Source organism: Pleurodeles waltl, chromosome 7 (genome assembly GCF_031143425.1).
Source record: "Pleurodeles waltl isolate 20211129_DDA chromosome 7, aPleWal1.hap1.20221129, whole genome shotgun sequence".
Classification (NCBI taxonomy): Eukaryota; Metazoa; Chordata; class Amphibia; order Caudata; family Salamandridae; genus Pleurodeles; species Pleurodeles waltl.
The window spans coordinates 1,270,492,053-1,270,518,204 of record NC_090446.1 but is presented as its reverse complement, the minus strand read 5'-3'; the positions used below and the strand labels follow the sequence as shown (position 1 = coordinate 1,270,518,204).

Sequence of the window (26,152 nt, the reverse complement as noted above, 5' to 3'; positions counted from 1 at the left end):
TCTTCCACGTCGCAGCCTGACTGTTGTACCTGGCTTTTTGACAGGGTCATCCCCAAACTTTTTGCCTCCTTCCTCCTATTTTTTCTGACCTGTTGTTGTTAGCTTTTGACCTCTGGGCACTTTTACCACTGCTAACCAGTGCTAAAGTGCATATGCTCTCTGTGTAAATTGTACTATTGATTGGTTTATCAATGATTGGCTATTTAATTTACTTGTAAGTCCCTAGTAGAGTGCACTACATGTGCCTAGGGCATGTAGATTAAATGCTACTAGTGGGCCTGCAGCACTGGTTGTGCCACCCACTTCCGTAGCCACTTAACCTTGTCTCAGGCCTGCCATTGCAAGACCTGTGTGTGCAGTTTCACTGCCACTTCGACTTGGCATTTAAAAGTACTTGCCAAGCCTAGAACTCCCCTTTTTCTACATATAAGTCATCCCTAATGTGTGCCCTAGGTAACCCCTAGAGCAGGGTGCTGTGTAGGTAAAAGGCAGGACATGTACCTGTGTAGTTATATGTCCTGGTAGTGTAAAACTCCTACATTCGTTTTTACACTACTGTGAGGCCTGCTCCCTTCATAGGCTAACATTGGGGCTGCCCTCATACACTGTTGAAGTGGCAGCTGCTGATCTGAAAGGAGCAGGAAGGTCCTATTTAGTATGGCCAGAATGGTAATATAAAGTCCTGCTGACTGGTGAAGTCGGATTTAATATTACTATTCTAGAAATGCCACTTTTAGAAAGTGAGCATTTCTTTGCACCAAAATCTTGTTATGCCCTTCAATCCACGTCTGGCTAGGTTTAGTTGACAGCTCCTTGTGCATTCACTCAGACACACGCCAAACACAGGGTACTCAGCCTCACTTGCATACATCTGCATTTTGAATGGGTCTTCCTGGGCTGGGAGGGTGGAGGGCCTGCCCTCACACAAAGGACTGCCACACCCCCTACTGGGACTCTGGCAGACAGGAATGAACTGAAAGGGGGCTTGGTGCATTTCTTAGACACTCTTTGAAGTCACCCCCACTTCAAAGGCACAACTTAGTATAAAACAGGGCCTCTGCCCTACCTCATCAGACACTTGCTGGAGAAGAAACCTGAACCAGAAACTACATCCTGCCAAGAAGAACTGCCTGGCTGCTCAAAGGACTCACCTGCCTGCTTTTCTACAAAGGACTGCTGCCTTGCTGTTGGCCTGCTGCCTTGCTGAACTCTTGTCTGGCTGTAAGAGTGCTCTCCAAGGGCTTGGATAGAGCTTGCCTCCTGTTCCCTGAAGTCTCAGGACCAAAAAGACTTCTCTCTTTCACTTGGACGCTTCGTGCGCTGACATTTTCGATGCACAGCTTGTTCCGCGGTGAGAAACACGCCGCACACCGACGCTGAACGACGCGACGCCTTCGGGACGACCGAAACTTTGACGCGCGGCCTCGCAAGGACAACGCCGCCCGACTTCCAAGGAGAAATCGACACAACGCCTGCCGTGAGAGTGAAATTTCGACACACAGCCCCGCGGAACGACGCGCAGCCGGAAAACAAGCAGGAGAATCCACGCACAGACCCGGGACATCTGGTAATCCCCGCGACCCATAGAAGGAGACGGTCCGCGTGCCGGAAAACGACGCACGTCTTCCCCGAGTGAAAAATAACGACGCAAGTCCGTGTGTGAAGGGGCGCAACAGCCGCACACACCATTTTTCCTCCCGTAGAACGACGCACTTCTCCCCGCGTGAAAAATAACGACGCAAGTCCGTGTGTGAAGGGGCGTAACCGACGCACACACCATTGTTCCACGCATCTCCTCTTCTGCGGCCCTCTGCGGAGATTTTCCACCAGAAACCAGGTACTTTGTGCTTGAAAGAGACTTTGTTTGCTTTTTAAAGACTTAAGACACTTTATATCACTTTTCAGTGATATCTTTACAAATTCATATTGCATCTTTAATCGTTTTGACCTGCAAATACCCAGATAAATATTATATATTTTTCTAAACACTGTGTGGTGTATTTTTGTGGTGTTATATTATGGTATTGTATGATTTATTGCACAAATGCTTTACACATTGCCTTCTAAGTTAAGCCTGACTGCTCGTGCCAAGCTACCAGAGGGTGGGCACAGGCTGATTTTGGATTGTGTGTGACTTACCCCGACTAGAGTGAGGGTTCTTGCTTGGACAGAGGGCAACCTGACTGCCAACCAAAAACCCCATTTCTAACACTGACATATTATATCCAGAGTAATTCCCTGGAACAGAGCAGCCGATGTGGAGAATGCTCTTGTGGAGTGCGCTCTCTGGAGCTTAGTCAACGGTTTTCCTGCTTTCGTGTGGCAAAACTGAATTGTTGATGCAATCCACTGGGCTATGGTAGCCTTAGTGACCCCTGCCCCTTGCCGTCCATGAGCATAAGATACCAACAACTGATCTATCTTCCTAAGCTGCTTGGTACTTTGAAGGTAAGATTTCAGGCATCTCTTGATGTTGAAGGAATGCAGAGTCTTTTCTGCGATTGTCGACGGGTTTGGGAAAAAGGTTCTTAGTATTACTCGCTCATTTAGGTGAAATAATGAGGGCACTTTAGGAATGTACCTGGGGTTAGTCCTAAGAAGGACAAAGTCATCTGAAAAAAAACAGAAAAGGTTCCTTAATAGTAAAGGCCTATATATCGCTGACTCTTCTGGTGGAAGTAAGAGCAAGCAGAGTTGCCACCTTCCATGTGATGTATTTGAGTTCCGCTCTGTGAATGGGTTCAAACAGAGCTTTCATTAGCTGGGACAGGACTACATTCAGATGCCACTCTGGCGGAGGTGGACGCACCCGAGGAAAAGTGCGGAAGAGGCCTTTCATGAACTGTTTAATAATTCTGGATGAGCCAAGTGAGGGTATATCAGCTGAGCATCTATAGGAAGCTATAGCTGCCAAATGGATCTTAACGGATGTGTGACGTAGCCCAGCCTTTGACAGGGTGAGGAGATATGAGAGAATTTGCTCCGGCTCAATCTTTAAAGGATGGAACTAGTTCTGCAAACACCAGACACAAAATCTCTTCCATTTGAGCTTGTACGTCTTATTTGTACTGTCTGCTCGTGCCCTAGATAAAATCAGTCTGCATTCTTCCTCAATGTTCATACCCTGGAACTCACTGAACTCAGGAGCCAAGCATGCAATTGCAGAGATGCTGGATCCGGATGAAGACTTTGACCTTGAGTCTTTGTGAGAAGGTCGTGGTTGCAGGGAAGGCGCATGGGATTGGCCACAGACAGGAGTAGAAGCTCTGTGTACTAATACTGCTTGGGTCACCTGGGCGCTGAGTACGATCTTGCAGCCCTCCGACTTCATCTTCCTCAAGTGTCTGGGGATCAATGGGGTGGGGGGGATAGGCGTATGCAAAGATCCCGGACCATCTCTTCGAAAGAGCATTTCCCCACGACCCCGGGAGTGGGTATCAACTAGCGTAGAATTGGCATTTGGCGTTCTGATTGGTGGCAAACAAATCCAGGGTCGGTCGTCCCCAGCACTGGAAGACGCTGTCCAGTACCCTCTGATTGAGTTCCCATTCGTGGCAGTTGTCGTCCGTCCTGGTGAGAGAGTCCGCCAGGACGTTATTGACACCTGGCAGGTACTCCACCCTGAGGCAAATGTTGTGAAGCGTGAGTCAGTCCCAAAGAGATTGAGATTCCCTTGAGAGGGAGAGGGATCTTGTACCTCCCTGCTTGTTGATATAGAACATGCTTGTTGTGTTGTCCGTCCGGACCAACACAGATTACCCTGCAATGCGTGGAAGGAACACTTTGAGCGTGAGACAAATTGCTTTTAATTCCAACAGATGTATGTACATTCCTCTCTGCGCATCTGCCCATCTTCCCTGAATGTGCATGTCCTGTAAATGACCTCCCTAACCTTCCAAGGAAGCGTCTGTCGTGATGATAAAGTCTGTCATTGGTGTGAGAAAGGTGAGCCCTTGAGAGAGATGGTTAACCTGAGACCACCATCGCAAAGCCCCCACTATCCTTAGTGTAACACTTATCAAATCCTTGAAGGATCCTTGCGACTGGATCCACTGGAGCTGTAACTCCTCCTACAAAGGTCTCATTCTCAACCTTGCTAAATGAACCAGGATGGATGAGGAAATCATGCCTAGGAGTGACTTGAACAGTCGTACTGAAACGGACCTTCTTCTGGAGATGCTGACAGCCAAGTCGGTTAGTTTCTGCTGCCGTGCCGGAGTGAAGTACGCCTTCTTTTCAATGGTGTCAATTTCTGCACCCAAAAAGACTATCCTGCGTGTGGGAAGAATGACTGACTTCTGGAAATTCACTGTTAGTCCTAACCTCTGAAACAATTTTAGGCAGGCGTTTGTAGCCTTGGACGCTAGTTGTGATAAAGGAGCTTTTATCAGCCAGTCGTCCAGGTATGGGAACACCTGAAAACCCCTGTTGTGGAGAAAGCCTGCTACTTGGGCAAGACATTTCGTGAAAATTCTTGGAGCTGACTTCAAGCAAAATGGGAGAACTTTGAATTGAGAATGGGCACCGGCCACAGTAAAGCAGAGATACTTGCAATGTTTTACATGTATCGGTATGTGGAAATAAGCATCCTGGAGATCCATTGTTGTCATATAGTCTCCAGGATTCAAAAGGTGTAGGATATCCGACAGCGAGATCATCCTAAAGGACTGCTTCCGTAGGAACTTGTTCAGCTTCCTGAGATCTAGGATCAGTCTCCATTCCCCTGACCTCTTCCTTATTAGAAAGAACCAGGAATAGAACCTGAGTCCTCTTTGCTGAACCGGAACCTCCTCTATCGCTCCCTTGGCGAGCATCAGGAACACCTCCTGCTGAAGCAGGCGAAGATGGATCAGTTTGGATTTTCCTGGCAGATGGTGTGGTGGTTTATGTATAAATTCCAACGTATGACCTCGAGTCACTATATCCAGCACCCATTTGTCCGATGTTATGCTTTCCCAATTCTGGAGGTAATTGGAGATGTCCGCTCCCACTTGTTGGTTCTGTAAATAGTGGGGAAGGGTAGCCAGTGCCGGATAAGAATCATTGTTTTCTAGGTTGATCGCAGGTTTGGGAACTCTGTTTTCTCCTTCCTCCCTGTCTGGCGTATGAGGCAGTGGATGGTTGCCTATACTGTTGCTGATAGGCCGGTCTATATTGAGGCTGTTGATACTGCCTGTGGTAGGAACCTCGAAATGTTGTAAATCCCTTCCCCTTGCACCCCAAAAGGGCTGCTTCTGGTACTGCAAAGTACCCAGGGACCAAGCAGTATCTGTGTCAGCCTTGATGGCCTGCAATGCGTCGTCTACATGTTGCCGAAGAGAGATTCTCCGTCGTACGGCATGTCAAGAATTCTGGACTGCACCTCTGGTCTGAAAGAGGTGGCTTTCAACCTACCTTGGCGGCTTAATACCGCAGCTCCCGCCAATTGGCGAAAGCCGGTGGAGGCTATATCCGGGGCGCAGTCAATTATCTCTTCAGACGAACGCTCTCCTTCTTGAAGAATCTTTCATGCCTCTGCTTGTTTGCTCTCCCGACTGAGGTCCATGAAAGCCTGCATATCCGACCACATCTCTCGATCATATCAACCCAAAATCGCTAGGGAATTTGCTGCCCGAACAGTTATGGCCGACATGGACAAGAATCTCTTGCCCACATTATCTAATCTCCTCCCTTCTCTATCAGGAGGAGTAGATATAGGCGCTGTCGGGTTCTTAGAACGCCTTTGAGCTGCTTCAGAGATGACAGAGTCTGGTTTTGGATGGCCAGTCAAACATGCCAGAGAGTCCTGAGTTGCCTTATATTTCTTGTCGAGCTTCTGTGGCACTAGTGGAACTGTTGCCGGGTTGTGCATGATCTCCATATGAAGTCAATGATAGGCATAGCCCTCACAGACTTCCTTGCTTATTCCTTAAAGTCATGGAGGAAGCATTCAGACTGCAAGACCGATGTTGGCAAGTGGAAACACGTGGCCGCCCTATCCATTAAATTGTGAAAACCACCTATATCCTCCAGTGGAGAATATGCCGGACGAGGAGGTGGTGGCGAAGGAGTAGGGACTAGATAGTCATCCCATTCCTCACTAGGATGCTGTGGCGTTGATATTTCACCTTCATCTTCTTCCCCAGATGTCGAGACCTCATCTCTAGGGGGAGCATCTAACACAGATTGCGGAGTCATCCTAGGAGTAGCTGGAGGTACGCTCCTGGGTGTAATTGGAGATGTTGGAGGCAGCAGTTGTTCCTGCGCTGCAGCTGGGAACCTCCTCCTATAATCCTGCAACATTGACTGCAAGTCCTAAATCAAGGAGGCAGGCATCTGGACAGTGTCTCTTGGTTGAGGAGGAGGTTGATAATAGCGTCCCTGATGAGAGTAATAAGGCTGATATTGATCATACTCATCATTATCATCCTCTTCCTGATATTTGACGTGCAACTGGGATGGGCTGTGCGCATCCCCAAATGGACTGTCATCTGACTCTTCCTAGTCCAGCAGATGACTAGGTAGCAAAGTTGTCACCTTATTTGGAGAAGTATCCCGAGGATAGATTGTCGATCTGGACATTGCTGTGATTTTAACTGTGGCTCAAAGATCAGGAGACCCAGAAGAACTAGGAATAACATCCATTTGACTCACAGCCACCATTGGCATTGTCGATGGCACTGATATAGTGGACAATTTTTCTATCAACGACGGTCGTCGACAGTGGTGTGGTCGACGGTGGTGTGGTCGCCGTGGACTCGTCGGTGATGTAGCCGACGGAACTCTCGTCGGCGGTGTTGCAGTCAACTGGACTTTCATAGACGGTCTCGTCAACGCCGATGTTCTCGTCAACGAAGGCGTCAACGTTGACTTGAGCGACGTAGTCTTTTCTGGAGGCTTCGTCAAAGGTGGTTTAATGTAAGTAATAGGAGCCTTTACCACGGACATGGATGCAGTCGTAGCCGATGACGGTCTCGTCAACGAGGTGCTGGAGACGGTGTATGTGAACACCGTCGTCGTCGACTTGATTTTGATAGATACCTTTCTAGAGGCAGAAGGCTCAGACGAAGGAGAACGGTGAGATGACTCCTTCTTTCGTTGAGGAGAGGATGGCTCAGATGAAATTGAGCCCTGAATGCCTTATGCACCTTCCTTATGATGCATTTTTTGCCGCTTTCTGGATCTTTCAGCCTGACCCAGGTCCCCAGATCTGGACCTTTTATGTGGACTTTCTGACTCACTCTCCTCACCTGAAGTACAGGATTTTGCCTGTAGCCATGTTAGAAGTCTACCCTCACGGTCCCTGGGGGTTTTTGTAGAGAAAGTGCGACATATCTTGCAGTCTTTCACCTGATGTTCTGGATACAGGCAGTATAAGCAGTTTTTATGTGGATCATCCACATCGAGCCTTTTCTCGCCACAGTTCTTACAAGGGCGGAAAAGGCCTTTTCTAGAAGAATCTGACATCTTTTTGAGTTTTTCTGAGAGAAAAATCTTCTGAAGAAGTAGAAAACTGAGCAGAGCTCAGGAAGACTCCCTTCACACGATGTGCGGTAGAAAATCTGAGGAAAGAGCCTCTCTGGAGAGTATTCTAGAGGGTGCTGGTGCCTGATTGGCCAGCAGCCAGGTTTGAGTCCTTTTCACAAAAGGACTGAGATAGGCTATAAGAGTGATTTGGGTTACCATTATAGCCTATGGGAAAAACATTTGGTGCTTATTGCTTTTCATGTACCGTGGGACTCCCACTTCGACGACGGGGTGATTCAAGCATGTGAATTTATGAAAGATCCAATACTGGATAATATCTTCTTCCTCGACCCAAGTTTATAAACCCTGCAGCAGATGTTTTGCAGAGATTTTACTGTGTATATCCAAGCAGGTAATAATTCGATAATTATTAGGTATTTCCCGACCCTTTTTTAATTGGTACACGTATATTCCCCGTGCAGGAGTCTGGTATTCTATTTGAGTGAACAATATTAGCGAACTGGGATGTCAACACCTATGCCCACAGGTCGGGATTCAATTTCAAGATGTCTGCTGACAACCCATCTGGTTCCTGGGCTTGTGAACTTTTTTAATTCTTTATTATAAATGTCACATCCTTTACTGAGGGGATTAACTTCTTCTACTCTATTCTCAATCTCATGGCACTCAGGCAACAATTTGAATTATTCTGCAACACCTTTGCATTAATGCCTTTAATCTCAATACTATAAAGATCTGTAATGTATTTACCCCACTGTTCCCCATCAACTGGGCAAGCGTCTGTTGTTTTTTAATAGCTCCCATCATTTTACCCAATACTTTCCAAGTGATTGTATGGACTCCTTCTCTTCGCATCCAGTCTGTCTAATTTCCTTTCTGTACTCTCTTCTAAACATCTTAATCTGATGTTAGGGTCTAATTCATAAGTCTATCGTATTTTCTTATTTAAAGCTATCTTAGCATTCAATTTTCTGCATTCCGACCACCTTTTAATTGGTGCCTTGATATTAATGTTTGTGAACTTAACTGAAAAATGGAGACCATCATTTATCAGCGTTTCATATTCTAACCAAATATTAGCCCCAGAGTTTCCACTATGAAGCATTAAAAGGCTCTGCACCAAATGGTTAACCCTATTCTTCATTTTCACAGACCATATTATTGCACAACCATTCTTACACTGGACATGAGATTCATTTCGCCACAACTGTCTTTATTTAACTAACCATCAATAAAGGAGGCCGATGATCACTACCGACTAAGTACTCTATAACCAAATCCTCAACTAAGCACAATTTCTCGATGGAAATTATTGTTTGGTCAATCAGTGTGGATGTCTACTCGTTATCAAAAGTTGACTCATCAGGTTGATCTCTTTTAGATATTCCATTAATGACTATGAGACTAATATGTTTAATATAGCCCCAATCTTTCTCCTTTTCACTTCACTTTCTATCTATTACTAGATGGGGCGGTATATTCAAACTTGACTCTTGAAATAAGTCCCACAAGCCAGAACTGGGGAGTTTGTCATTTAAGTCCCCACAAAGCAATATTGTTGACTGGGGAAAGGATACATTTATCTTATGTAGAAGGAGTGTCAGTTGTCATGATTGCTTATCCTTCGGCTTATCAGGTGGAAAGCATGCATTTATAGAAAAAGGCTTTATCTCCATTATTATTTGACAGTCCCAGGTTCGGGAGTGTTTTTAAAGACTGTTAAAAAGTGTGAATGCCTTATAGATTCTCCTTGACCTTATATCTTGCTTTGTAGATATTAATGTTAAAAGGCCCCCTGATGCTCTACCAAATTGCCCTTTCACTGCATTTACATTATGAGCAGAAAAGTCATTCATCACCATGGGCCAGATGTAGCAAAGTAACATTTTGCAACTTGCAAATAGCGAGTCATAGCGACTCGCTATTTGCAACTCGCAAAATGTTATGCAGTACGGTGTCTCAGAAACCGTCTGCGAGTCGTTATGGGGTCGCAATGACCCACCTCATTAATATTAATGAGGTGGGTCGCAAATTGCGGCCCCATACCGACTATGGGCACTCGCAAACATGGAGGCCTGCTGTAGTCAGCAGACCTCCAAGTTCGTGACTGCTTTTAAATAAAGCAGTTTTTTTTTTTTAAGTGTAGCCCGTTTTCCTTAAAGGAAAACGAGCTGCACTTAAAAAAAAATCCGAAACCTTTAGTTTCGGTATTTTTTCAGGGTAGGTAGTGGTCCCTTGGACCACTACCTGCCCTGAAAAAATAATGTGGGGTCCATTCACAAAGAGGAAGGGGTCCCATGGGGACCCCTTCCAATTTGCGAGTGGGTTACCATCCACTTCAAGCGGATGGTAACTGCGACACCATTTTGGTATTGCATACCACTAGGAATCGCAAATAGGAAGGGAACACCCCTTCCTATTTGCGGTTCTGAAATGCATTTTGCGAGTCGGTCCAGACTCGCAGAATGCATTGGAAACATGCATTTGCGAGTCGCAAACAGCAGATTTTGCCGTTTGCGAGTCGCAAAGTGTTACCTGCATCTGGCCCCATATCACCAGTTTCCTGTAACATAACCACTGTAAGGTCCATGACCCTTAGTTTCTGAGTGAATGATTGCAAGTTCCTTCTTAGCCTGCTATATTCCAGGACATATACAGCGTATCAAATCATCTTCATCTTTTCAAAGGTGAGTATTAGGGAATCCGGTTTTCACAATTTATTGCCTTTGCAATCCAATTCCAATCATCCTTTTCCAGCGGATGACTTGATATATTTGATCTAGACTTATGTGGAAGGAACCAAAAACTCTGGTTGAACTACATCAAGAACATATCTGTTTATGGTGATGATGTTTAAGTGCAAAAAGTAATTGCTGGATACTTGTACTGATTGTGTGAATCTATTGAGCAATATCTCTCCACCCACTCCACCAACCCGCGTTGATTTAAAGGATGGAGTAGTGAGAGGGGCATTTTTGGAATGCTATTAAATTCGCCACTCTCAGCAAGAAAGAAAATTATATGTTTAAGAAAATTGCCAAACTTCTTTATCATGATAGTTAGAAACATTATCATTTTCCAGACACTTTTAGACAGTAGCCACTCATTCAGGAGTTGTATTTATTTTGGACAAAACACTACACACAACCAATTAAACAAATTTAGCTGAATTCAGTTAGAGGAATTAGGGTTTAACATTCACAAAGTACAAGTTACTTACCATCGGTAATGAAATTTATGGTAGGAACATATTCCTTGCAGATTCCTTACCTTAGAATTTTCCCCCAGTGGTCAGACTGGATGCGAAGATGTTTTCTTCTAGCAATACCCTTGCGCGTTGGTAGGTGGTGTCAGTCAACTCCGCGGGCGTCATTGGCATCATAGTCGTGGTGATGACATTCGGAGTAATACATAGACGCCGCCTCAGCGCAGTGACGTCAGTTTCTTTTAACAACTTTCCACGCCAAAGTGCAGAGCTGCTAAGAACACTGAGACTGGTGCACCAGAGCTAAGGACCTGAAGGGGGAATCCCTGTCCCTAAAAATCAGTTCACAAGCGGGAAGGATAGGTGAGTCGGTAAGGAATCTGCAACTAGAATATGTCTTTACCAGATATTTTGTTACCGAAGGTAAGTAACTTGTACATCTGATAGAGACTTCTAGTTGCAGATCCCTTACTTTATAATAGATACCTAAGCAATGCCATCCTGGGAGGTGGGCTGCAAACCAAGATCATACTAGAAAGTACTACAGGACCGAACAACCAAAGTAGCCGTCCCGACGGACCTGATTTCCAGGACAGGAACTCCGTTTGCGAACACACTGGAAGCAGCAGCTGCTCTGCTGGAATAAGTGCATCAGGGGGTTGTTTCTTGGCAAAAGTGTAGCACATCTTGATGCAAAGAAGTACCCATCAAGAGATGGTATGTTTTTGCACCGCCTTCCCTTTCTTCGCACCCCCAAATCCAACAAAGAGTCGATCTTCCATCCGGAAATCTTTAGTACGATTTAGAAAGAACGCCAATGCTCTTTTTGCGTCTGTATGGTGGACTCTCTCCTCCTCATGAGAAGGATGTGGGGGTGCGTAAAAAGTAGGCAAGGTGATGGACTGGCCTACATGAAAAGGGGTAGCAACCTTTGGAAGGAAGGAAGCCTTAGTGCGAAACACCACTTTGTCAGGGTGCACAGACAAGAATGTAGGCTTTGAAGAAAGAGCTTGAAGCTCACTTACTCTGCGAGCAGAAGTGATGGCAACAAGAAAGACAGTTCTGAAAGTGAGGAGCCGTGAAGGGCAACTGTGTATCGGCTTAAAGGGAGTACACATTAAGTAAGTAAGGACAAGATTGAGGTCCCACTGAGGCAAGATAAATGGAGTGGGAGGAAATAAATGGGTGAGACCTTTAAGGAATCGATTGACAATAGGAGACTTAAAGAGTCAGGGCTGATCAGGTAACCTAGGAAATAGCTGATAAATACCCCTTAAGGGTGCCCAAAGCAGAGCCCTGCTGGGCTAAAGAAAGAATGAACAAAAGAACCTCAGAAAGAGGAGCAGAGAGGGGATCAACAGATTTGTTGGTACACCATGTCACAAATTTATGCCAACGACAGGCCCATACCGTTTTGGTGGAGGGATGCCTGGCTGCCGAGATAACACTGCAGACTTCGGGTGGAAGATCAAAAGCCATCAACTGTCGCCGCTCAATCTCCACGCATGAAGGCAGAGATTGGACAGGTTCAGGTGGAGAACTGTCCCCTGTTGCTGCGACAGAAGATCCACCTGAAGAGGCAGTCTCAGTGGAGGATCAGTGGCCATGCTCAATAGCTCTGGATACCATACTCTCAGTGCCCAGTCCAGAGCCACCAAGATAACATGGGCCCAGTCATTCCTGATCTTCTTGAGAACTCTGAGCAGAAGTGGTATAAGCAGAAAGACGTAAAAGAGTCCGGAGTTCCACTCGACACGAAAAACGTATCTGAGCGAGTGCCGCCTTGGAAACTCCCACGCACAAAAAAGCTGACATTGCACATTCTCTGTGGAGGCAAACAGATCTAACCAAGGCTCTCCCCACTGCTGAAAGAGACCTTGCGCCACCTCTGGATGGAGACGCCATTTGTGATCGGCTGTGCATCGACAGCTGAGTTCGTCTGCTCTGACGTTCAGAGAGCCCGCCAGATGTTGAACCACCAGGGTAATGTCCTGGGGTTCCAGCCATGTCCAGAGGCGTAGTGCCTCCTGACAAAGGGTCCAGGACCCTACTCTACCATGTTTGTTGCAGTACCACATGGCGGTAGTGTTGTCCGTGAACACTTGCACTACTTTCCCTTTGAGAGAGGGAAGAAATGCTTTCAATGCAAGCCTGATCACCCAGAGCTCCAGGAGATTGATATGGAGCCCAGACTCCGTTGGAGACCAGAGGTCTCTGATCCTCACCTCTCCCGTGTGGCCGCCCCAACCCAGAAGTGATGCATCTGTCACTATGGATAGATCTGTCTGGGGAAGGGAGAGGGATCTGCCGTCGACCCAATGCAGATTTGAAAACCACCACTGCAGGTCTTTTACAGTCCCCTCTGAGATCTGGACCATGTTGCAGAGATTTCCCTGATCCTGCGCCCACTGGAACTTCCAGAACCACTGCAGAGCCCGCATATGCCATCTGGCATGTGTCACTAGCAGGAAGCAGGAGGTCAGGAGGCCCAGCAGCCTCAGACTCAGCCTCACCAAAACCCAAGATAGAGGCTGAAAGATCGAAATCATAGCCTGAATATCTTGGATTCGCTTTTCTGAAGATGGGAGACGACTTTCTGGGGTGAGTCCACCTTCAACAGCCAGTTGTCGAGGTAGGAGAAGACTGAAACTCCTAACCGGCACAGATGAGCTGCAACCACCGCCATCAATTTCGAGAACACCCGAGGGGCGCTGGTAAGGCCGAAGGGGAGCACAGCAAACTAACTGTGCTCGTGACCTATCACGAATCGCAGGTAACGTCTGTGGGCAGGCAGGATGGGAATGTGGAAATAAGCATCTTGCAAGTCCAACGCTACCATCCAGTCTCCTGGGTCCAAGGCAGACAGGACCTGAGCCAGGGTGAGCATTTTAAATTTTTCCTTCTTGAGGAAGCAATTGAGGTCCCAAAGGTCTAGGATAGTACGTAAGCTCTTGTCTTTATTGGTCACCAGAAAGTAGCGGGAATAACAACCACAACCGACTTCTGGCACAGGGACCTTCTCTATGGCCCCCTTGGCCAACAGAGCCTTGACTTCCTGGCACACAAGTGCCAAATGATCCTCTGGAAGAGGGCTGACTGATGGAGGCATGGCTGGTGGGGCAGATTCAAAGGGTAGTGAGTAGCCCTTTCGAACTATCTGCAAAACCCACTTGTCTATAGTGGTCGATTCCAGGGTGGGGCAGGTGAAGGTGAATCCTGCCGCCAACTGGATCGTAGTGAGGGGACAGACTAGGAGACTTTGGAGGCTGCAGCGGGGGCATGGGTGGACTGGGCAGACCTCTGGTTCCCTGTCCCGTGCCCAAGTGGGATTCTAAGTCCCTAGCCACGCACAGGCTGAACAGCATGGGTGGCACGGTGGCTGGGATGGGGACGCGACAGAGAGCCCCTTACTTTTCCACGAAAGGGGTGAAAGGTGGACTGTTAGGGGGCGAGGATCAGTGGAAAGGCCAATGGACTGAGCCATAGCCTGGGAGTCCTTGAACCTCTCCAAAGCCGAGTCCGCCTTGTCTCCAAAGAGACAGGAGCCATCCAAGGGCATGTCCATAACAGACTGTGGGACATCCCCCGAAAAACCAGAAGTATGTAACCAGGCATGGCGCCTCAAGGCCACCTTCATCGCAACCGATCTGCCTAGAGAGTCGGTCATGGCCAGCACACATCTGATCATGAACTTCGCCGCATCTCTCCCATCGTTGACAGCTTGGGAGACGATAGCACGGGCCTCCTCCGGTATCTGCGGCAGAACTTGCGTGACCGTATCCCACAGAGAGTGGGTATCGCGGCCCGAGAGGGCATGCGGTGTTCACAGACCGCAGCGCGAGACTAGAGGACAAAAACATCTTCTTCCCAAATTGTTCCAGCCTTTTTGATTCCCTGACCGGGGAAGCGGAAGGGAATGCGCCTGATGAAGAGGAAGCCTATATGTCAAGACTCTCAGGCGTGGGGTGTTGGGACAGGAACTTAGGGTCATTCGGGCGGGCCAATGGGGGCATCCTATAGTCCTGTTCATAGGAGCCCATGTGTTTGGTCTGGACCAAGTATCGAAGAAGACATAGGTGAGGGCTTCATTGAATGGTAGAAGGGGCTCAGATGTGGAAGCCCCTGGCTGAAGCACCTCTATCAGGAGATTTGACCCGACATGAACAGTAGGCAACTCAAGGCCAAGAACCTCAGCTGCCCTACTGACCACCATAGAATATGTTACTCCCTCCGCCGTAGCCACGATAGGAGGAGACAGCATGCCAGCGTCTGGAGAAGTGTCCAGTCCACTGGCCTCGCCCAACTCCTGTGCCCAGTCCACATTAGGGTCATTCGTAAGGGTCCAGGGACCCCTCCAATCCTTCCCCGAATTCGTACCCATAAGAAAAAGGGTCCAAATCTGACCTGGGGTGAGTAGACCCCATCGAAGACAGAGACCGCATCGGCTGATGCTTTTCCGACACCGAGTCGTCTGGGATGAGGATCGGGTTGACGTCGATGGTGGGCACCACCGATGCCGGGAGCTTCGACAATCGAACCGGCGCCGGGGAAGGTCTCAGTGGTACGACCGGCGTCAGTGTGGATCCGAGAGCAGATCCGGAGGGGACCTCGGTGGCCGGAGCCAAAGCTGACGGAGCAGAACCCGAAGGCCCCCCGACCAAACCCCTTGGGCCCGAAGGCACCATATTGGGGTCGGCCTGCCCAAAAATGAGGAGCATGGCCTAATAAAACTCCTTTAATCGGGCAGGGGTCGCACCGGCTCCCGGAATTTCGGGGAAATGCCGTGAGGGCCCAGAATCAGGCTGCCAAGACGGAGGCCTTGAGTGTTGGTACTCCTGCTGCGTCGCATTAGCTGAGCGACGGGGTGAAGTCGAAGGGTGACAGGACTACTTTGACTTCTTCTTCCTCTTACCTTGGCCCGAAGATTTAGAGGAAGAAGAATGGTGGTGGCTTCGCAAGCGGTCTTGAGACCTTCCCCTCGAGCGAGACCGGGACCTAGGCGGATTCGAGCGTCGGGCCGCCTTGAGCTTGAGGGACCACTCCCTCAAGGCCTTCGGGTGCATGGCCCGGCACTCAGAGCACAACTTCGGGTTGTGATTGCGCTCCAGGCACCACAAACAGACCCGATGCAGATCCATCACCGACATCCTGTGGTGACAGTCCTCGCACAGCTTGTAACCGGTCTTCAAGGACATCTCGACGCACCAAAAACTCACCAGAAAACCCAACAAAAGGGTCACAGTCGGTCAAACAGAGACCAGGGTATCTCTCTCCGGATCAGCGCGTGGCGCAGAAAGAAAAGAACTGACGCCACTGCGCTGGGGCGGCGTCTATGTACTACTCCCGAATACGATGCCAACGACGCCTGCAGAATCGACAGACACCACCTACCGACACGCAAGGGTATTGTTCGAAGAACAAATCTTCGGATCCAGTCTGATGCCTGGGGGAAAAATTCAAAGGTAAGGAATCTGCAACTAGAAGTCTCTATTAGATTAGCAGTGCTATAATGAATTTGTTCCAAAAATTTGGCCAGTCGATAAAACATCAAAATTATAACATTAGGTCCAGGGCAATTTTTTTAACTAGGTTCTAATATGGCTTACTATTTATTACTTAATTGATGTGTGTGCTCTCATAAAATCATCACAAAGCTAAGGAGAAAACATGCACGTCAAGCTTTGAGGAAGCCCCACACTAACCCACACACAACTTAAATATTTAAGCTGTCTACCGGGACACAGTGCTGATTGAGAAGGAGATCAGAGTTACACATTGCTGCAAAAGCACTGGGAGGATAGAGCAACTATCTGCGGAAGGGGTTTTGAAACAACTCCGTGCCTTGACATTCCACAAGCACTGTGTAAATACAAGAAACACAAACTTCTAACCATAAAGATAATTTAAGTTTAGGTTAAATTCTAGACAAAGGATGCTATTTATCTACTTAAATTAATCCACTAATATATATGAATCCTTACACACCATACAACTAAACCACTAACTGGCAACCTGCCTACAATTTCTCTAAATATCTTAGAACAGAACAGCAGGGTCAGGCTTTGGAACTGCATACACTATTCCAGTTCCAGCTGTTCATAAGGTGGTCATTTCAAATTCACACTCACCCGGTGACATCTCAAGAAACCCTTTTCCAAGGTCCAGTCGTTCTTTTGTAGATGAAGAATCCTGTGGTTTATTATTTATTGAAAACACAGAAGTGACAACGGGAATACCTAATTGGAGGAAATGAAAAACATTTGAATATTTTAAAAAACAGTAATAATGATGGGCCTCATTTAGAGCTTGACAAACAGGTTACCCTGTCACAAGCATCACAGATATCCTGTTCGCAGTACTAAAAGTTATGCATATTATGCAGGGCATCTGAAATTATGTGACTGTGTGGCCCCAGCAAATTTCATATAATTATATATTTGCCGCATTCGCCTCGTAATCCGTCATCTAGTATGTAATCTGCAGATTTTAACAAAAACAAATTCTGTTTCTAGCTCAAACAGTTCAAAAGTTACAAAAAATGCAGCAACGTGTGTTGCTGTGCAATGAAATGCCCTTTGCAAAACTGGACTGGTCACCTTCCCATTGCTTATTGCTATATTTGAGTTTTACAATGGTAAAAATGAGGTGAAACAATGCCCAGACAGCATTACCAAGTTTTTAAAAAAATGACAAAATAATGAAGTAATACTATTAGAAAATTCGCTGCATTATGCCTCATAAATTGCTTTTTATTGACGCATAATTTACTTGACCTTGTTGCATAATTGGGACTTGGGACTTCTCCTGCCGCATAATTACAGTGGACCTGATTATATGCTATGGCACTAGTAAGTAATAAAGTGGACAGGATATCTGTCACATTTGTGAAGGAGCACTGCTCAGCCAAACTCTAACTCAGGCCATATGTTCTTTACATCCAGCTACTTGGGCCCTCATTATGAATGGCCCATAAAAAAAAATAATCCCTATCTTCAAAGTTACTGATACTGGGGATTGCTATAACGCCAGGGGTGGAGGAAATCCATGCTGTTACAAGCGGAACCCTGAGGGTCTGCTTAGAAAGTATAAATTACCAGTGGACTTAGTAATTCTGTGTCTGATTTCCCAGTAAGCCCTAATTTTCTCCTGAACTTTCTAAAGCAGATTTTGGTTGTTTTCAGTACGCCAAATCTAAGATCCACTGAAAAAATCGCAGATATCATAATTTGATATCTGATAAATTGCTAGCCATATCAGAATTAAGAAGTCAGTCGTGATGAGGACCATTGTCTTAAGAATGACATTGAATCTAGATAATGATGGCCTCAAACCACACTGCTGAGCTTCTCCTGACAAAAGATAAGTAAAACCTGAACTTTTTAAGTGCAACGAGGGCCCATTGTTAACTGATGCCGCAGACAACGGCTTACAAAATACACTCACTTCCATAGCAAATAAAATATTAAAACTGTTTTTTTCACTTTTATTGCAGGCGATTAAGCTCCAACATCCAATCTTTAATTTTTTCAAAAATACATTTTCCTTTATGAAAAATGTATGGCTTCATGAAAAATTAAATAAACATGTCCCAGAAAGAATCCATAATAGACAACATGTACATCATTGAATTCACCGATCTGGGGTTCTCGTGACAAACCTCAAAGGCGAATGAGTAGTAAACATATTAATCCCTTGATGGCATTATGTCACCATAATACGCAGCTACCCTTTATGCATCCCCTACAACAGACGTAGCAGTGGTTCGCCTATTAGGACGAGCCCCTCTACTTTTACACTATCAATCCTAATGTCTGAAGATGTGTGATGCGGCGTCTGTCAGTGCGGCAGTAGAGAAATATAAACAAATTGTGCATGCCCTGGTGCAGCAGTCAGTGTATTTAAAGTGAGTGCTCTGCTTGGGCTAGGTGAGGCTTCAAGCAGCACTCACAAATCTACAACGGAGCATTGCATATCAGTATCCTAATTTAAGGCAAGGCCCCGTGTCACAATTTGTGATCAGCAGCCAATGGCCTAATCAGGGCAAGCATGGCCAGTCAAGAGTTGGATGGGGAGAGCGTACACCTGAGGGGGAGGGTGCTTCACGAAGAATCCGTATTGCGGGACGGGGAGTGTAAAGGGCAGTTCGTATTGTTAGACTCAATATTTTTCTAACTAACCAACATTTTTAAGACCTTCAAAACAGACAAAAGAGCGTGTGCGCGCACATTTTTGTTCTTGTCTATGTGTATGTAAAAATCCCAGGTGAAATCCAACAGACTCCTCACCATACCCAATGGAAAGCACTTGTACAAACTTATTTACAACAGGAAACATTTAACGGGGGTTTAACACCCCAGAACCCCTTGAATCGACGCCCCTGTCCCAGCTGTTCGTGTCGTATATCACCTTTGTATGTGAAGGGTCGTGTGTGCCTGTGGGGGAAATCAGTCTCCTTGACATGTAAATATACAGGCCAACATTTTATAAACTAAAAATCCATGCATCAAGGTTGAAAACAAATCATTATAAAGTAAACTAAATAAAGCAGCATTAAGTGTGGCCGAACGTGTTGCTGTTCTGGCACCTTATTAAATGGAACTTTCCAAAAGAAACGTAGAAATCGGTGTGAAAAAGAAAAATCGCTAAAAGAAAGAAACGCATGGATGCTATCGAGCTTTGCAGTGGTGAACAGCCACTGGAAAATGATTTAACATCAGAGATGAAGATGGCTGCAGCAAGGTGTTCTATTACTCAGGCAAGTGTGAAAAGTCGAAGGGGAATTGCTGCTGTATATTACTGCAGAAGTGAAACACTGCCCTCTAGAGGTGAAGGATTGCGAGAAGGTCCCCGCTAAGGCATTACTGCAACGTATGGCATGTCTAAGTGTCAGATAGCAGCCAACTGCACTGTTGAGAGGCTCATGCACTTCTAACAGCTTTATTTTTATAAACCGGATCTTAAGAGGCATTCTACTAACGAAAATATTAAGAGGGATCCCATGCAATACTGGGCAAGCTAATATGGCATTTATTCTCCCTGCTGCATGAACAGGCAGAAGTTCATCAAAGGAGCTGCCTCAGGCGATTCAAGAATCTACCTATCAGTGCTCTGCAGGAGCTTAGGAGCAAATTCTTGTTGATGAATGTTAGAAATGGGGTTTCTGGTTGGCTAGGGTATGCATCTAAGCCAGGTAGAACCCACCCACTGTAGTCAGGGCAAGGGAGTTACAAGTCCAAGATAACCCCTCCTCACCCCCTTGGTAGCTTGGCACGAGCAGTCAGGCCTATCCCAGAGGCAATGTGTAAAGCGTTCGCACAACACAAACAACACACGTGACGTACTATCCCCACCACAATGTAAAAACAACACCAAGTTATATGAAAATATACTGTATTGTAGACAACACAATTATAAGACCAAACACAACATCAGTAATATCCTGCTAAGTAAGTAGTTGTCATAATGTTACACATTACTTACTCTGCAGAACCAGCAGTAGTCACATTTAACACACAGGTTACTTATTATTCTGCAAAATAAGCAGTAGTCAGGAATCACATTACTAAATAAATGCACTGGTCATAGAAATATCATAAACACCCATATCAGGAACATTATAAAACACATGGAAAGTCATTAAAACATATCAGCAGAGCATGTCCATAAAAGGAACATCAGCAAAACATATGATACATCAAAAATAAGCAGGATAACACATCAATCCATAATGACCATATGAGGAACATTTAGAAACATGTGTGTCTCTTTAAAAGTACCTGTATCATGATGAAAGGCACTTTCAGTGCCATAAATACCAAAATGGGGCCCCCTGCACTCCGTGTGCTCACTCTGGGGGCCACTCCGATGACTGGGGGAGGAGGTGGGCGACATGCACCCCCTCTGGTTTTATAATGGGCCCCTCCAGGAGCCTGTAATCTCTGGGGCCTCCCCCCAGGCCTCCAGTGGCCCTCCAACAAGGGGGAGGGGGCAAAACAATGCCCCAAAACAAGGGGCCACCCGCCACTCGCGGTGGCCCACAACAAAACAGGAGGAATGCACCAGGCGGGTAGCCTCCAGCGAGGCTTCCACCCCGCCTGCGTCCTCCTTGAACTTCTATGGGGCTTCGGTGGGGCAGGGAGAGCCTCCGATGAGGCTTCCTTCCCCCCGCCCATCGTCAGGACACTTGCGAGGGACTCCGGTGTGGTGGGGAGCCTCTGATGAAGCTTCCTTCCCCGGTAGTCTCTCCAGACGTGAGCAGGAACCAAAGTGGGTGCCTACTTGTGCCCCGGGCGCACAGTAGGAGCACTCTCGCTCCTTTCCTTTCTTTGAGTGGTGCCACTGGGGCAATGGGGACAGCACGTCACTCGTGCTTGAAGAGAGCAGCCGGCCGAGCTGTGGCGGGGATTCTAGTCACCAGGAAGGTGCGTACAAGCGCAAACAGGGCAGAAAGAAAGCACTCTCAAGGCGCTAGGATAATTACTGCAGAGCGCATCTCCCAGCGCTCAACACAAACTCAGCAAAGTGCCTTCCAGGCGCTATAAGGTAAAATGAAGCACTTCTCATGCTTTAAGTAGTTGCAAGGGTCAGGGGACACAGCACCCTGCCCCTGGGGGACAAAGTCAAGGAAAAAGGCGCACAGGTGGCAGGTCCCTGCAGCAGACCAGCGTAAGGGGATGCAGGCAGATGGCAGGTCCTGCTAATGACCAAGCAGGTCACAGGTCAGCACAGGAGCAGCAGCTGTCCATGGCGGCTCCTGATGAGTCCCTCCAGCATTCTGTGTCCAGTTCCAAGTAAGTTCCAAAATGTTACCCAACTGTGAGAAAAAGTCCCTTGTACTTATACTCAGTTTTACAGTGTGTTCACAAAGAAAGGGGAAAGGAGGTTCCAACCAGTTACAACTGGTTCTGGGAGTGCCCCCTCTCTCCTCCAGCACAGGCTCCAAACAACAGTTGGGGGTAAATGACCCTTTTGTGCGAGGCCAGGGCACAGCCTTTACAAATGCAGGTGTGCCCCACCTCTCCCTTCTCTCAGCCCAGGAAGACTATTCAGTATGCAGATGCACCTCTGTGACACCTCCACCCTCCCTGTGTACAGGTTGTCTGAAAAGTATGCACAAAGCCCAACTGTCACCGTGCCCAGACGTGGATTGGACTCAAGCTACAAAACACCAGAGGCATAAGCACAGAGAAATGCTCACTTTCTAGGAGTGGCATTTCTGTAATAGTAATAAAAAATTCACTTGCACCAGCAAGCAGCTTTTCTCACCACCATTACACCCATACCAAACATACCTACGCTACCCTTCATAAATCAGACAATACACCTAGACATAAGGCAGGGCATTTCCAATGCAATCCTATGAAGAGGCAGCACTCACAGCAGTGAGAACACAAATAGGCTGTTTGTCACTAACAGGACAGGCCACACTACTAGGCACATGCCCTGCCTACTGCATACATAGCATCCTGCCCATAAGGCTAGCTGGGGCCTACCTTAGGGGTGACTTACATGTAGTAAAAGGGGAGTTCTGGTCCTGGCAAGTACATTTAGATGCCAGGTCCCTGTGGCAGAAAACTGTGCACACAGGGCATGCGCTAGCAGATCTGAGACAGGTTTGAAAGGCTACTTAAGTGGGTGGTGCAAGCAGTGCTGCAGGTCCACTAGTAGCATTTAATTTACAGGCCTTGGGTATAGCAATACCACTGTATAAGGGACTTACAGGTAAATGAAATATGCCAAATAGGTATAAGCCAAACATACCAACTTTAGAAGGGAGAGCATCTGCACTTTAGCAGTGATCAGCAGTGATCAAGTGCTCAGAGTCCTAGAACCAACAGTGAGCGGTCAGAAAAAATAGGAAAAAGGAGGCAAAAAGTTAGGGGATGAACCTGCCCAAGTGCCAGGTCCACCAATGAACAAGTTACTTACATTCAGTAACACATTATTTGGTAGAGACAGGATCTAGCTGCAGATTCCTTACTTTAGAATCTTGCCCAGACGCGAGCCCGGATCAGGAAACTTTTTTCTCATAGCACATCTGCGAGTCAAAAGAGGGCGTCACACAACCCCGTATTGACGTCGTCCATCGGATGTGACGTCAGCGTAATCTAAATAACCCCTTTGCTGACGCACCGTCAGTTTCTTCTGTGACTATTTTCTGCGCTCAAAACATAGAGCCACATATAGAAACAGCCTACTGAAACAATGTGCAAGAACAAAAGACATGCCTGTGTCAAGTAATCTCCAAATTTAGAATTCAAGGTGTAGATTTCCATAATGAAATCTCGGAAACCAAAGTGGACATCTAGCTGCAGATTCCTTAATTTAGAATCAGATGCCAAAGTCATAGTAACCCAGAGGAGGGACTGTGAACTGAGACCTTCAAAAAAGTCTCTGAGTATCGGAAAACCGGTCTAGAACAAGAGGAAAATATGGGACAATCATAAACATTAAGGTGAATAATAATATGCTTTACAACAGCAAAACCTGTGGAAAGAACCACAGGTAATTAAAATCATAAAACCTGAAAATCATGGGATAAGCTCACCCATGTTAGTATGTAAAATGTGTGTCATACGCGATCCGAACAATATGGAGAGTCTCTAACCAGAAGAAAACTGTTGTAGTACAAGAGAAATAGAATGCCTATGAGGGGATTCATACTCTTTACTAAAAGAACTGTGTAAAGGAACACAGTAAGTTAAAAAAAAAGTCATAAAAATGTTAAGAGCATGGAGACAGCATCACCCATGATTGAGACAGTGAGGTTACCCCCTGTCCAAGCAAGGACCCTCACTCTAGTCAGGGTCAAGGAGAATCACCGTCAGTTAACCCCCGCTCTACCCCTTGGTAGTTTGCACGAGCAGACAGGCTTAACTTCAGAAGCAATATGTAAAGTATTTGTACCAACGCACACAGTAATACAGCGAAAACACTACAAAATGGACACCACACCAGTTTAGAAAAATAGGTAATGTTTATCTAAATCAAACAAGGCCAAAATGACAAAAATCCAACATACACAAGTCAAAATACGAATTTTCAAAGCATAAGAGTCTTAGGGGGTCATCCCGACCCCGGCGGGCGCCGCCCGCCCAAACACCGCCCGCGGTCAGTGGGAAAGCCCCAGCAAAGATGAAGCCGGTTCCGAATTGAGCCGGCGGATTTGCTGCGGTGCGACGGGTGCAGTGGCACCCGTTGCGATTTTCAGTGTCTGCCAGTCAGACACTGAAAATCCTTATGGGGCCCTGTTAGGGGGCCCCTGCACTGCCCTTGCAGCGCCGCCATGGAGGATTCCTTTGGCCAGGGGAAAACCGGCGGGAAACCGCCTGTTTCCCTTTTCTGACCGCGGCTTTACCGCCGCGGTCAGAATTGGCCAGGAAGCACCGCCAGCCTGTTGGCGGTGCTTCCGTGGTCGTGACCCCCTTAGTCTACAGAAATCAATGTAAACGTTGATTTTACACAAAGTATCTGGTTAGCATCAAAAATAAAGCCACACGGGCGAGCGTGCGTCGGAAAAGTCAGCGATGCATCAATTCCTTACTCGCAAGTGAGGCCGCGCATCATTTCATTCGCCAGTCGGGTTCTCTCCCTCGCAAGAGAGCGATGCGTTGATTTCCAGACAGGGTACCTCGGATCTGTGCAGGTTCATGATGACTTTGATGCCCAGGGACGATGCGTGAGAAATCCGGTAGCACGGTGTTCAAAAACTGCGTTTTATGGGGTTTGCGTTGTTATCGGAAGCCGCAAGCGGGTGTTTTAACGTTGTTTTTCCAACCACAATGCGTCGATCTCCCAGCTGTGATGCAGGTGGAGCACCGGTTTCGGCAGCGAAGCCGGCGGCGCATCGTTTATCAGCCGCGTTGCAGATGGTGCGTCGTAAATTTACACACACGACGTTCTGTGGTGGATTTCAGCTCTTGTTCTGCCCATTCGGATGTAAGCGACCAATCCTCCCACCACTCTAGCTCAGATGGCTCATCAGGATATGCAGGCTACACCCCAGCTGCCTTTGTGTCACTGTCTAGAGGAGATTCACAAATAGCCCAACAGTCAGTCTGACCCAGACAGGGATTACACAAGCAGGCAGAGTCACAGAATGGTTTAAGGAAGAAAATGCCCACTTTCTAAAAGTGGTATTTTCAAACTAACAATCTAAAAACCAACTTCACTAAAAGATGTTTTTTTAAATTGTGCGTTCAGAGACCCCAAACTCCATATTTCTATTTGCTATCAAAGGGTGTTGTGTAGTCATTTTATAGTTACAGCTTCATACATGTTATTTTAGCAAACTAAGCCAACCGCTGTGCACTTTAACCCAGATATATTTTATTCAGCTTCGTTTTATTATTTTCACAATGGCCACATTTGCGGTCTTGTTTTATTTTCTCTATCTAGTTGTTCTTTGCCTAGGCCAGCACTGTGTTCTTAAACAAGACATTTCTTTCACTCTGTGCTCTTCTCAAGGCTGCAGTAAGATAGGTTGCAGGCAAAAGTGGTAAGCTGTGTCTCTAATGTTCACAAAAGCATACACACTCTTACGTGGAGATCCTTTCTTGGAACATTAGCTGTTTTATGATAAAAACACTACTTTGACCCATGTACATTAGAGGGAGATTCCAGCCAGATGACCACAACTGTATGCTGATTACTGAGTGCTTCGTGCAGCTGCTATGTAGACTACAGGCCTCTTGCTCAGGTATGAGGGATGATGTCTTCCCAGGGGAACCTGAAGGGCAGAATTAGAGCTTAACATGCTGTGCTCTAACATAACCTAGGTAGGACTATTCTTAATGAACGTAGTGACAATATGGTAGCGTTATTTTTATGCTTTACTCTCATTGTCACAATTTTAATCCTGTCATGCTTCATCGTCCTAGTTACTGCAACACATGCTTTATTATCTAAGATGCAGTTGCTTCAATAAAACCATATTCAACTATATTATGCCTCTGACTGTCCTTGCATATGTGAGACTAATGTAACTGAGAGAAACAGATGAGATCTGAGTAACCACGATTTCCCTGAGGAGTCAATTGTGCCATGTGCTCAGTTGCCCAATCATCCCTGCTCTTGTGTGGAGATGAGGCACTGCTAGTTAGCTAGAGCAAAACCCAGATTAGGCTGACAGGTTTCACCTGTAGTGGGTTCAGACCCAGTCCCCAACAGTGCAAGTGATTCTGCTGCCCAAATCCAGTAGTCTCATTAGGATAATCAGAGCCAATGTGAAAAAAGAATCTGCACTTTAATAATATTTAAAGGAACCCCCCATGTTAACCTATGAGAGAGTTAGGCCTTGCACAGTGAAAACTGAATTTGGCAGTATCAAAAACTGTTCAGAAAAAATAGGAGGAAGGAGGCAAAAAGATTGGGATGATCCTGCATAAATGGCCAGATCCAACAGAGACCATAAAAAATCTGTCACTAAAACAAAACTAACAATTGAAAAAGACTGGGCATTCTTAATAATGTAAGTCAGCC

At 46.5% G+C, this 26,152-nt stretch overlaps 1 protein-coding gene across 6 annotated transcripts in view; it reads right to left on the bottom strand.

Annotated features, from left to right (window-relative positions):
* The window catches only part of LOC138246161 (zinc finger protein 354C-like), a 301,773-nt gene that overhangs the window by 151,995 nt on the left and 123,626 nt on the right, over window positions 1-26,152 (bottom strand). For all 6 annotated transcript variants that reach the window (XM_069200466.1, XM_069200467.1, XM_069200468.1 and 3 more), the window contains one exon: window positions 16,801-16,908. In XM_069200466.1, the coding sequence (XP_069056567.1) occupies window positions 16,801-16,908 (108 nt within the window). The remainder of the gene's footprint in view (window positions 1-16,800; window positions 16,909-26,152) is intronic.